This window comes from Coccinella septempunctata, chromosome 7 (assembly GCF_907165205.1).
Source record: "Coccinella septempunctata chromosome 7, icCocSept1.1, whole genome shotgun sequence".
Classification (NCBI taxonomy): domain Eukaryota; kingdom Metazoa; phylum Arthropoda; class Insecta; order Coleoptera; family Coccinellidae; genus Coccinella; species Coccinella septempunctata.
The window spans coordinates 1,826,004-1,839,677 of record NC_058195.1 but is presented as its reverse complement, the minus strand read 5'-3'; the positions used below and the strand labels follow the sequence as shown (position 1 = coordinate 1,839,677).

Sequence of the window (13,674 nt, the reverse complement as noted above, 5' to 3'; positions counted from 1 at the left end):
GGTTGATAAAATGTGCCCCCTAAAGCGATGTTTTCGTGGGTTTTCGATCATATCTTCTGTGGGCCTGAAAATATCAGAAAATGACCTGAATTGAAGTTATAGAGCATCAAATTCTGCACATAAAGTCCGTTTGTAACAGCAGAAAATTCTCTGGAGAATTCTCTACAGAATTTTGGCAGAAATTATTTAGTATGGAACTGAACAGTGAATTCTACCGAAAGTAAGTAAGAGGATATATTGAAAAATTCTTAGCCTACTATAGAACCAAAAAAAATTTCAATGTCAAAATATTTTATTACTTATATTCTCCTCTTAATTGGATACATTTATACAGCGAACCTGCAACGTCTCTAGACCTTTCAAAAAAAATGTTTCTTCTTGCTCTGCAAACCAGAGCTCCACAGCTTTTATGACCTCCTCGTTGGAAGAAAATTTACGACCTTTTAAACTTTTTTTCAGTTGAGGAAAGAGATGATAGTCGGATGGAGCCAAATCTGGTAAGTAAGGGGGGTGTTCTAGTAATTCAAACCCTAAATCACGAATTTTTGCATGGCAACATGAGATTTGTGTGCAGGGGCGTTGTCCTGCAAAAACAAAACACCTTTGGTAAGCTTTCCGCGTCTTTTCTCTTTAATTTTTTCCCGTAGAGTGGTCAATAATGTCGAATAGTAATCTCCGGTTATTGTTCTACCCTTATCCAGAAAAATCAATCATGATTACTCCATGGAAATCCCAAAAAACTGAACTTTTCCAGCAGATATTTGGACACGAAACTTCTTAGGTCTTGGAGAACCAGAGTGTCGCCATTCCATCGATTGTTGCTTCGTTTCTAGATCGTAGAAATGTACCCAAGTCTCATCCATAGTAACAAGAAGTCTACTTCGTTTTCAAATCGAGCACAGATCGAACGCCATGCTTCTACCCTGAAGCATGAAATGAAAAAAAAATTGATTTGAATAATTTTTCACGCAAAATCTAGAGTAAGTGGTAACTTTATTCGGATATCTCCCAATGGAAGAGGAATGAAAAAAGTTTCAAATCATCCTGAAGTTTCAAAAATCTGAAGTTTTCTTGAAGCATCAGTTGTTTTACTTAAAAAAATTATATGATAGACCAACACTATTTTTTTACGACGAATCATCCCTAAATTTTTCTCGCAACTGTTCATTTACAGTATTTACACCCTGTATCTGCCACTGGGTGTTGTATCACCTGAGAACTTTGTAGATACGTTTTTAAAAAACGGAGCTTTTTTCAGAGAGTCCATCAGTATATTAGTTATTAGTATCCATTCGTTTTCAACGATGATTTTATGACCAAAGTATCTGACGCTAAGTTCTTGAAGCAGAAAACTTCATACGATTATGAGTTGTTCAACTCAAATAATTACCAGTTAAAAGAATAATTATCACTAATGAAATACGTCGTTCAGTTTCCACATTTTTATCTCATTCTCTTCGAGTAACGCGTCTTCAACAAAAACCAGATTTACTCTATAAGGTACGTAATTATGGAGCTGTCAATGGGACGTCAATTGTGCAAACAGCGGATATATTAACGATACAATCCAAGCGGAGATGTTTATTCAAGACACGTGCAAAATGGATGCAGTATTCATTTTGATTGATATTGTGATTGTATCAGTGAAGCGATTGAGTAGGGAGAAAAAAGTGGCATTCTGTATGATGGAAACTATATATAGTTTTATCTCGATGCAGTTTATCGAAACTTTGATGAAAAGAATCGATAATCGCTTGTGAATAACAATCATTTCATCTGTATATTATTGACAGAAAAGGAACCCTACTGTTCAAAGCAAACCCCAAGTTTTTCAATGAGTTATGTGTGTCCTTTCAAAACTTCTCAATTCGAGTATGGGCACGTTTATAAACATTAAAGAAAAAATTAAGAAATAGATCATTCAGTAAAAAAGCAACACCTCATATTTCGTGGTATCGTATAATAGCACTAAAACATATAAAGTCATAGATATCATATGAGACAGATCGAATTTCATGATAAAAAAAGTTTTTTTTATATTACTTCTCATTTTAAAACTACGTTTCTCGTTTATGAATAGGTGGATTGGAACTTCTACATTTTTCAATCCTGTAACTAAATTATTAACCCATAAACAATACATTCGTCCTCAAATAGATCCAAATTGCACCCAGAGTGTTTGGAAATAAATCAATGTCTTTCACTAACACAGAGCTAGTGCGCCCCTGTATTCTTAAAGCAAACACGCTAGCTATTTCAGTCAGGTTTCCGGATATAACAAATCCCTTTTTAAGTAGCGCGTTAACTTTTTACTAGCTCCTACTGTTTATCAACTTTCTCATGTTTATCTTCAAGAAGAAACAATATTCGAATACAAATAAAAAATATTCCATAACCTAAACTTTTTTATCTAACACAAGAACAGTAAAGGGATGAAAATTGTTGAAAAATATTTTTTTTCTGAAAGAGTAGCTTTCCTTGTGACAAATCTCGAAATTCCATCGACGAAGTTTAAACTGAGCCCATCTTTTTGGGAATTTTTCGATGGTCAACTTTAGAGTAGTTTTTCTTCCAGGAAAATTATCGTAGATCTAAATATGATACATATTCTGAAAGAGCAACTCATCTAGTAATAAATCTGAGAATTTCATCCATTTCGGCACAACCGTTCGGTCTTGAGGAAATTTCAACTGACCCCATCTTTTTGGGAAATTTTCGATGGTCAACTTGCGAGTAGTTTTTCTTCCAGGAAAATTATCGTAGATCTGAATATGATACAGATTCTGAAAGAGCGACTCTTCTAGTAATAAATCTGAGAATTTCATCTCTTTCCACACAACCGTTCGGTCTTAAGGGAGTTTCAACTTTCAACTGACCCCATCTTTCTGGGAATTTTTCGATGGTCAATTAGCGAGTAGTTTTTCTTCTAGGTAAATCATCGCAGATCTAAATGTTATACATATTCTGAAAGAGCAACTCTTCTAGTAATAAATCTGAGAATTTCATCCATTTCGGAGCAACCGTTCGGTCTTGAGGAAGTTTCAACTGACTCCATCTTTTTGGGAAATTTTCGATGGTCAACTTGCGAGTAGTTTTTCTTCCAGGAAAATCATCGCAGATCTAAATGTGATACATATTCTGAAAGAGCAACTCTTCTAGTAATAAATCTGAGAATTTCATTCCTTTCGACACAACCGTTCGGTCTTAAGGAAGTTTCAACTTTCAACTGACCCCATCTTTTTGGGAAATTTTCGATGGTCAACTTGCGAGTAGTTTTTCTTCCAGGAAAATCATCGCAGATCTGAATGTGATACATATTCTGAAAGAGCAACTCTTCTAGTAATAAATCTGAGAATTTCATCCCTTTCCACACAACCGTTCGGTCTTAAGGAAGTTTCAACTTTCAATTGACCCCATCTTTTTGGGAATTTTTCGATGGTCAACTTGCGAGTAGTTTTTCTTCCAGGAAAATCATCGCAGATCTAAATGTGATACATATTCTGAAAGAGCAACTCTTCTAGTAATAAACCTCGAAATTTCATCGAGTTCTTTGCAACCGTTCGGTATTGACGATTTTTCAAAGTAAGTATTAAATAACTTCTGTTTTAGATAGGTCAACGTCTTCGCCTCCAGAGTAGGATAATTTTCCACGGATCAGAAGAACAAGTTCAGTTTTTAATTCCGTTTCGAAGGTCACACGGCAACTTATTCCTTGAACCTTCCCAATTCCCATAGAATACTTCATATAGAAATTAAATAGCACACCGCGTATTCCACACACACTCAATAGGCACAATGGGCTGATAATCACCTACGGACTTCCAATCCCTCCCGTTTATGGACCAATAAATTTCAATAAATAGGCGGCCCCTTTGATCTTCTATTAGCCGAAGAACGCGCAGCAGCGTCTTATCGAAAAGAACTAGGTAGGATGTAATAACAAGGTGTTTTCAGAGGGATCTTTTCACGAACGAAACCGCAGATATTTTTATTTATTCGACGTAAACAATTTTCAATGATGCTCTGCCGATGTTTGATGAGCTTTTAGAATTAGAAGAAGCAGCGGTAACCGTTTGGTTGGCATGGGTGTTCTTATCATTTCGGTAGGAATTATCTGAGGATTATCGTCGTTTAGTAGGCGTATGATAACCGCCTTTGGTGAATTTTACAATGACACCGAAGCTTTTCGGTGCTTTTAGAGGAACAACACTAATATACAACATTGAGATGCCGTAAATCATGCTAATCTGCTGATCGTTCTTTCTTTTCGAGGATTATAATGAGGGAATTGTTCGGAAATGCAAATAAATACTCACTAAACAAACTCCAGCTAGGTACCTAAGCTACTAACGCATCGTTAAAGTTTCTAGAAGTAGGTAGTTGTATAAATTCCACTATTTCTATGGCACAATCGATTTATAAAGGAAAAACGAAGAAAAATACTATACCGATATTTAAAATTATTCAGGGTGAGTTAAAAGAGACGCTCAAAATAGATAACGATAATTTTTTTAGGGAAATTCGGAAAGAATTGGAATGCGGCTTATGAAATAACAGTTTGCCGCTTAACCTAGCGTTAAAGTCTCCAAAGCACTAACGTATTAATGTACGGTAACTACAGGATGTATTTGAAGGTGAGGCTTCTTCTCAACATAAGGTATAACTGGTCGAAATGAAGCGTTTCACCAAAAATCACCTATACAAAACTTTCAAACTGGCAAAGTTGAAAAAAAATGGAAAATGATTACTGAAACAGATCTTAATACGACCCTAGACCGTTTGTTAGCTGAATTATCGCAAAGCAGTGGGAAAAGCATATTTCCTGATTCGACCATGTGGTTTCGTTTAGGATATTGGCTCGTTCGATATTTACGTGGATATGAAAATGGAAACTTAGGACTGCTAAATTGTTCTCATTAATTTTGAGTAACTTACACGTTTTTATGAATTAGCTCACTTCGATACCAACTGAGAGAAGAGACTTAGGACACAAGTGTGAAAAATCGACTAAAACTTCAAAATCTCACCAATAAAATTCGTCTAAACTATTCACGATTTTGTTCACAATAGGCATCATAATCTTCTTGTTTGAACATTCCAACAATCGTCGTAAAAATGGGATGAAATGGGGAAACATCATAGCACTTTATCAACATAACTAACATAAGCAATTTCCAGAAACTGACTCGACTTTCTACATTTTGTTTTCACTCTAAATTGCACGATACAACGATTCTCTGAAAAGTGACCTGATGCATCTAATCCGATGAACTTGGTACTGAACCATTCATTGTCCAGCCATATATTTATGTTCTGTTTCGTTTTTGCGATGCCGGAGTCACCTTCCACAGTCCCGTACTTGAAACTTCTAGGGGTTGTATCTCAGCCATCTTGGATATTTTATATAGACAATTTTTGTTTAAACGACTTATTTTGATGAGTTCTACCTTCTGTAAAAAAAGCCTCACCTTTGAAAACACCGATCTTGATGTATAGCACAAAGGAGAACGTATAACCTACTATTATGAAAAAAAAAATCTGGATATGTAGTTAGCAGTGTTGTGACAAGTATAATAAATAGATGTAAAGTATGTACGAGATCTATCCAGCTTTTTATCGATCGTGTATTTACATGGCCCGTCATCGGCGAAGATTAATTTCATAGATATGAACCACATCATGAAAAATAACCTTCGTCTTTCATTAAGATCGTATTCCAGAAAGCCGAAACCTGTTTTTTCTATACACGATTCAAAATCTCTTGTATACCTACCTATGGCTATACCTATCTTTCATAAAGATATAGGATTACATATTCTCTTAATTACATGTCGGATCCTCATAACGAAAACGAGATGTTTGTTTTTCCCTGAAGCCTGTTACCTACCTGAGATCATAATAGATTTCGAATATCGAACCCATTTTGATGGGAATACTGGTATACTGTTGAGTTGTTGGTTGTCTTGTACGGGGCCAGTTTGTGACTCGTAAAAATATTTCAACAGTAGATTTATGAGGTGAAAACAAACACTTTTCTCTTATACTATTTTTTCCGAATCGGCTTGGTTTAAAAGATACAGGCTGTTCAAAAACCATAAAAAAAATTATTTTTAGTTCTATCTCACAAACGATTTCATCGAATCAAACGAAGTTCGGAATATAGTTTTTCACTTATTTGATTGATCTCTTTCGAACACAAGATATCACGTCTTCCAGTGTCCTCATTATGACCATTACGTACCATAAATATACCAAAAATTCAAAGAACCCAACTCTTGAAACTAAATTGGACGCTATCTACTGAATATTTGAACGTTTTGTAAAATAAAAGTATTCTTCATATTTTCTCGTATAATGCTCCGTTTTCGAGTAATTTGATGTTCAAAAATTCAAAACTGTCTGTGAAATTTGAAAAATTGGATACATTGGGTGAATGCAAGATACACAGATGTGTAGTGTCAAAGATTCAGCTAGTTACTCTGAAGGTAATTTCGTCGTTCCAGGGGTGGCACAGCTCATTAGGAAAACTTAAAATGGCCCTATCTTTTTATCAGGGCCGAATCGGAAAAAATGTACCTACCCATAGAAAAAAACTCACCCTGTATATGCGAAGGGACAAGGTCAATGTAGATTTTACGTAAAAAAGTTCCTGTAGAAGGTTCAAGTCTAAGGCCTGTAACTTCAAAGACAAAAAAGTTATGACAACTATTCGAAATCGTCAAAATCTCATTTTTTGCCAATAATTCAAAAACGAAGGGTCGTAGCAGACTACACGGTTTTCATCATTCTTGGTTTCTGTGAAAAAGAGCTAGGAAATGTGTCATCCCGATTCTTCTAGCTCTTATAGTTCTAGAGATCCCCTCATAGTAGTCAACGAATTTTGCCTACCCTTTACATTCATCGCCGTGTATATCTCAAAAACGTTTGAACGTAAAAAAAATTGCTTCAGACGAAAGTTTAAGAAAATGTTATGCTCTACAATTTTCATAATGGATGCGAAAATGATTTGAAGCCCAGGAAAGGAGTTAATTCAAAAAAACTGATGTTTGTGACCTTTATTGCCAATTTTAGTTGTTTCGGCTCGCTGAAACTGTCAAATTATATTTTTTTCGATATTCTTGAATCTTATTTAGCTTCAAAATAAGGAAAAAGCCACCACACTCGAGGATTTACACCTGACTCTTTTTTTGCAAGTTTGTCGCCCTCCCACGCTTAAATTGTCAGATAATCCCGAATTTCCCGAAATATGATCGAATAATAATTCATATTCCAAGTATTTTCAGTAATTTTTGCAATCTGATCTACAGTCATATCCATTCATCCAACGTTCCTCCGGTACAAGCCGTGTACCAACCACACGTCCTATCCACACCAATTACTCGAAAAAACGATCTCGAACAATAAATACTGCCTCCAATTTGCATAGCACTGCCTCATTGCATCTACGGATTTAATAAGGGGAGCCTTGGAGAATGTCTGGAACGGACAAGCAACGCCCAGGCTCTATCGAAGCTCGCTCGAAGAAATAAATAAGTTGAAAACTCGTTAACTCGTCCGTTATTATCATTTGTTGACACACAAATTACATGTTACAGAGCCCAGCGACGCCCCTTTCGGCCCGAGGATGGGCCCCCTCGGCCCCTCGCATGTCGTGATGCAGACCACCAACTGTCTTATAATATCTGCTCACTTTGTCTGTTTATCTTCTGATAATTTTATGTAATTTTCTGGATGTTAAATGGAAAATTGACAGTAGGAATCTTAATGGGGTGCCGAGGAGTACGATTCTTTCGATCTTACACCGTCAGAAATTCACCATTGCCCGTCTTGTTTCCCGAATTCCCGATTCATTTTCTCGAATCGAATGCGTGAATCAATTTGGAGTTCAAAATTCACAACTTCCCCATCTTTCAGATTATTTTACGATCGGTGGTGAAACAATTCACCATGCCCACCCTTTACAGATTTACAATTGTCTGTCTTGTTCCCCGAATTCGCGTGTTAACCGGTATAATTTCCCGAATAGAATGTGTTAACCGCTTTGGAGTCCTAAACTCACAACTTCACCAAGCCCACCCTTTTCATTTTTACTATTGTTTCCCGAATCCGCGTGCTAATAGATTTACTTTCCCGAATAATATGCGTAAACCGATTTAGGGTTTAACTCTCACAACTTTCCCACATTTAGGATTATTTTTAAATTGGTAGTGGAACAATTCACCAACCCACCCTTTACAGATTAGCCTACTATTGTCTTTTTTCCCGAATTCGCGTGTTAACCGATTTACTTTCCCGATTAGAATGCTTAAACCGATTTGGAGTTCAAATCTCACAACTTCCCTTCATTTCGGATGATTTTTAGATCGATGGTGAAACAATTCAGCAAGCCCACCCTTTACAGATTCACTATTGCCTGTCTTGGTTCCCAAATTCGCGTGTTAACCGATTTACTTTCACGAATAATATGCGTAAACCGATTTGGAGTTCAAATCCCACAACTTTACCACATCACGGATTATCTTTAGGTCAGTGGTGAAACAATTCACCAAGCCCACCCTTTGCAGATTCACTATTGCCTGTCTTGGTTCCCGAATTTAACCGATTTACTTTCCCGAATAATATGCGTAAGCCGATTTGGAGTTCAACTCTCACAACTTTACCACATTTCGGATTATTTTTAGGTCGGTGGTGAAACAATTCACCAAGCCCACCCTTTACAGATTCACTAGTGTCTGTCTTGTTTCCCGAATTCCCTTGTTAACCGATTTATTTTCCCGAACCGAATGCAAAGTTTAGTATCGTTGATCACCTTCGATAGGTAAAATGAATTGAAACACATTTTTAATACCAATATATTTAGATTTTTGGTTTATTTACAATAATTTTACAATACCTATAATAGCTGACCCTCCCTCATAGGAAATCCATCAGAATCCATAATACTGATGAAAATATTTCTTGATATTTTGGGGATATCAGCTATCATAATCTTAACTTATCACAGATGTCTGATAATTTATGTATGAACAACCGCTAAGAGTAATGAAATTAAAAATGAAGAAAAAATGCTATGATTTACATAATTATTGGATAAATAATTGTAAAAAAATCAGTTATTTAATCTCAGAAACTGGGAAAAAAATTTACTATAATTTTTATGATAATCCCAGCATGGATACCATTGATTCAAATGAATATGATTTCAAACCTTTATTAACTAGATACTTAATAACTACAGTAAGAAAAAATTGGCCCCTTAATAAAACCAGACCTAGAATTAATGACTGTGAAATTATGAGCTGACGTTCAGGTAAGATTCACTTTTTTAAGTATTGAAGAAATAAACTAAAAGTATAAGGAATGATTAAAGTTAAAGTGATACTTGAAATATCCATAACAAATAACAAAAATGAGAAATAACAAAATAATTTTTCATAACTGGTGAATGATTCAGCTATCATTATTTGATAGGCTGAAAATAGTTATTCAGTGATTCTTATTGTCGTTTATCATAATTCAAAAAAATATTTTACTGAGTTGTATCATTAAATTCCTTACAAGGTGTTTCCTATAAATTGAGCATAATATATTACGTTCAAAAATCTCCAAAGGGCATTTCAAAAATGTTGTTTTCAACACCTCTTCAAAATTGATTATTTTCCATACGAAACTTTGGATAACGGAACGGAAAAATGCGGAAAGTATATTTTGATAAATTACCTATTCATTTAAACAGTCGTCTCCAATGGTTTTAACTCTATTAACTTCAGTCTATCGAATATATTTTCTGCCAGAGTAGCATTGTAGGGATATTCCAGAAATAGAGTATATAAATTATGTAAATGTTGAAGCTTCAATGACAACTGAGCTTTACCGTCTTGGTTCGAAGTTCTCCACTCTTGCAGAGACTTTTCGATGACCTGTGAGATTTGCAGTCTCAATGATGAAATACATTCCACAATATCAGGGTTGAACTGTAACGAATTATGAAATCATTGAAAAAAAAGTGATGCTAGTGGAGGAACGAGCAAGTTCTATACCTTTGCTTTGTGACAAAGAGTCCACATTGCCTCTAACTTGAGGCACGGCTGTAAATTCGTCAAAATGAATCCAATCAAATTTTCAAGCGTTATTGGCATATCCATCGGGAATACTCTACTCTCAGAACCCCTGAAAAATTCATTAATCTATACTTTAAATAAAATTGGTAGAGGCGTGGGGTGTAATGAAGGGAACAGAAGTGATATAAATTCTTGTATTATGAATTAACTCACTGATTGGCAGGAATGATTAATATAGTGGGGTATATTTCCATTGTATACTCCCAAGGTAACAAATTCAAATCACCGTCCACTCTTGCGAATAAGAGTTCCTCCATGGATGACCAGTACTTGGCAACAGTCAAAAAGCGATATGAAATACCATTACAGAATGAACACTGTTTCGAATAGTAGAAAATTATCACAGCCTAGGAAAAAAAACATTATAGTGTCTGGTATGATACATCACTGCATAGGAATAACAAAACTGGAAGATCAGATCAAAAAAAAATTTTAAAGTTCAATTATATGGACCAAATCAATCCAAAATGTTCATTAGGCCATGAATTATAATAAAATTATTTAAAAATCTCACCTTATTTGTCTGGGAAATGGTTTCTAGGAAGTTAATCGCTGATAGCTCTCTTACACAAAATTTGGCATCCTCGTAACTGCACAGGCGATTTTTTGGATAGGAATGAGTATTTTCTGATTTAACAGTAGCCAATGAGCTTAAGGCGCGCTTAAGAGAACCTCTGCTATAGTTATATATAAATTTTTTTACATTAGTTTCAGTAATATCATCTGACATTATATAATGCGATTCCATCTAAAACAAAAATAATCTGAGTTGCTGATGTTAATTGCTCGGTTTAACCTACTTTATCATCCAATATCACCAATGCTGTCTTATTAGGCCTTTGAAATAAATCGACACCCAATTTTTCCGCATAATGGTGGTAATACAAACTATCCATGGCAATAAAATTAAGTGTTTTATTAGTATTACATTTGAAACCTGTTATATTAAAACCCTCAACATAGTCATATAATTCCTTGGAGAAGTGCAGAGGCTGATAATCCTGAGCAATCTGAAACAACCTACACGTTTCTCTACTGAGGTAATTTCTCAGGTTTTCTGGGGATCTGTAGTCTGACACATCTAAAAATCATTTCAGTTTAGGAACAAATCATGAACAATTTACTTGCTTGTCGACAAAAAAACAATTCGAAACATTTGTAGTCTAGATGGAGAATTTCTAGTCATGGATAAATATTAGGTATTGCAGATTACCATTACATTCCAGTAGACTACAGAATGTTCTTCGACTTTACAAGAACTGTACCCACCACTCCATTTAGAGGTCTTATATAAGATGTTGCCAATTTTAGCTGTGTTATGCTCAATACTTTCATTCTGGTCACGATCCAAATCTTTGAGAAAATGTGCACATAAATGTTTCATGCTTCCATAGTAATCTATCATGCTATCTTCATTTTGTTGTACATTTTCTGTATCATATTTATTTTCAAAACAGACTGTTGTATTACTCCAAAGTTTAGTTGACGTTATCCTTTTGATTTTGAATTTTTTCAACCTGCACCCCTCAATTAGCTTCAGTTGCTGAAGATATTTATCTATGAATAAATTAAATGGGATATAGTTCATATTCATTTATTGAAAAATCTAAAAATCTATTCATGATCAAAATATATCTATCTATTTAGTGTCTTGAGCATTATGCCACTCATAAATCATGATTAATTATTGTGGAATTGATCGACTAGGGCGCGAAAATAGAGAAAAATATATTGAAACTTGTTTTGGAATATCATACTTTTCAACTAAAGTCTGGAGTACCTGAAAAATTCAAACTCACCCCTTCTATACCATTTGAGAGCGAATTCAGCAGACTTGATATTAAAGTTGTCCCCACAAAAATTGTAATCATAAGCAATCTCTTTCAACTGAAAAAATAATATAATTCATGATCCCCTAAAAGAATATAAGAGTAAAAAATATTTACCATACTATAGAAATCGTTATGAATGACTATTGGATTTCTTGGTGTGAACAAAATCAAAGCGGGACCTGGCTGTAAATAATGGGATAAAGACATACTTTTAGAACCACTAGGTGATATCCACCTGGTAGCATATTGGACATTCTTCATTATCCAATTAAAAATGGGTTCAACCTCCCATTCACTCTCTGGATAAATCTAGAAAATATAGATAAATTACTGAATTTAATACAGACCCAACTGTCCCCTGTCAGATCTTGAACAGGAAATAAATTTCATGAGCTTACCAGTGTTTCATTCCAGTTATAAATTCGTATTTGAGGAGGATAAGAAGACTGTGGTTCAATAGTTACACCAATATCTTGTAGAGGATATGTCTCCAGAAGCCTCAAGGCTATTTGATAGAAAACAATGAAATCTCTACTTGAAGGTGCAGCGTTTACATTTCCCCACACAATAGCCTAGTAATCAAAGTTACATTTTAAGCTTGATTTATAAAGGGAAAACTGGTTAATACATACATCATATTGTGGCAAAATTTGGTGGCGAATTACTGTTGATTCAATATTTGTGAAGGGCGAAATCAATCTCTTCAGAAAGGCCATCATATGAACAGCTATAAGAGGCCCATTATACTGAATACCTCTTCCATGAGTTGGATAAGCAATGAGAACAGGCCATTTCTGTACCTTACTGTTTTGAGTTCGACATTCACTACCAGGTTGCCAACAATTCACTGCAACAAAGGTTACCTCTTGTTGCATATACCTGGCCGCAATCTACAAAATAAAACAACCTTAATTTTGGTTCCAGTTCTTGAATGGAAAATGTACGCAATGAACACAAAAAACTATTTGTACCAGTTTTTTCTGTTTAAGAATAGTATATACAAACCTGAAACTCTTTACGTGCATGTTGACTTTCAGAATCCCAAGGAGCATAAAACATAACGAAGGATATATCATTACTTCGTGCTTGCATGATAGCATCACTCATCTCTCCTCTATACCAATCAGTCACATAAGGATTATCTGAGAAAAACCGATAGGCAGCTGGACTTTTGCCGATTTTGGGAGGTCTATTAAGGATAATTTAGTACATGAAAGAGTTTTCCGAAAAACGTAAAGTGTTTTTTCAAGAGAACTTACTCATTTGTTATAGCAGCATATGCTATGGCAACAACTACCATTATAAGAAATTCCTTCATAACATAAAGCATTTTGTTAATGTATTTATTTTTCAATTTTTCTTTAACCTCGCCTTTCTGTTCAGTTTTTGAAATATTACGGGTTTTTTTCTCTTTATCAAGATCATTTTCGTGGTCGTCCGTAGACGACGTATCCTCCAGATAGGGTTGTGAGTCCGCAGACGACATAACCGACGGTCTTCATAACATGGGTTTTTATGAATACAGCGAGAATAATACCATTATCAAACTAAAAACTTCCTAATTTTGATTTTCCTCATAAAAATTCACATCGGAAAAGTGAGGTTATTTGGCATTTTGACGTCTCAATGTCACGTCATCTCTTGAGTTCATAGAGTAACATAGCCAACCAGAGTGTCAAAGAATTGATCCAAAGATTATAGAGTAACTCTAACTCTATAAT

The 13,674-nt window shown here is 35.0% G+C and overlaps 1 protein-coding gene across 1 annotated transcript; it reads right to left on the bottom strand.

Moving 5' to 3' along the window:
- Nucleotides 1-8,838: 8,838 nt before the first annotated feature.
- LOC123316480 (thioredoxin domain-containing protein 11) lies at nt 8,839-13,592 on the bottom strand. The gene is made up of 12 exons (XM_044902570.1): nt 13,213-13,592; nt 12,959-13,142; nt 12,586-12,843; nt 12,352-12,525; nt 12,068-12,262; nt 11,921-12,008; nt 11,391-11,678; nt 10,922-11,202; nt 10,636-10,869; nt 10,275-10,468; nt 10,041-10,170; nt 8,839-9,974 (listed from the first exon to the last, which is right to left on the bottom strand). Exons 1-12 carry the CDS (start codon nt 13,437-13,439, stop codon nt 9,729-9,731), a joined length of 2,499 nt encoding a protein of 832 aa, XP_044758505.1. The 5' UTR covers nt 13,440-13,592; the 3' UTR covers nt 8,839-9,728.
- Nucleotides 13,593-13,674: the final 82 nt, after the last annotated feature.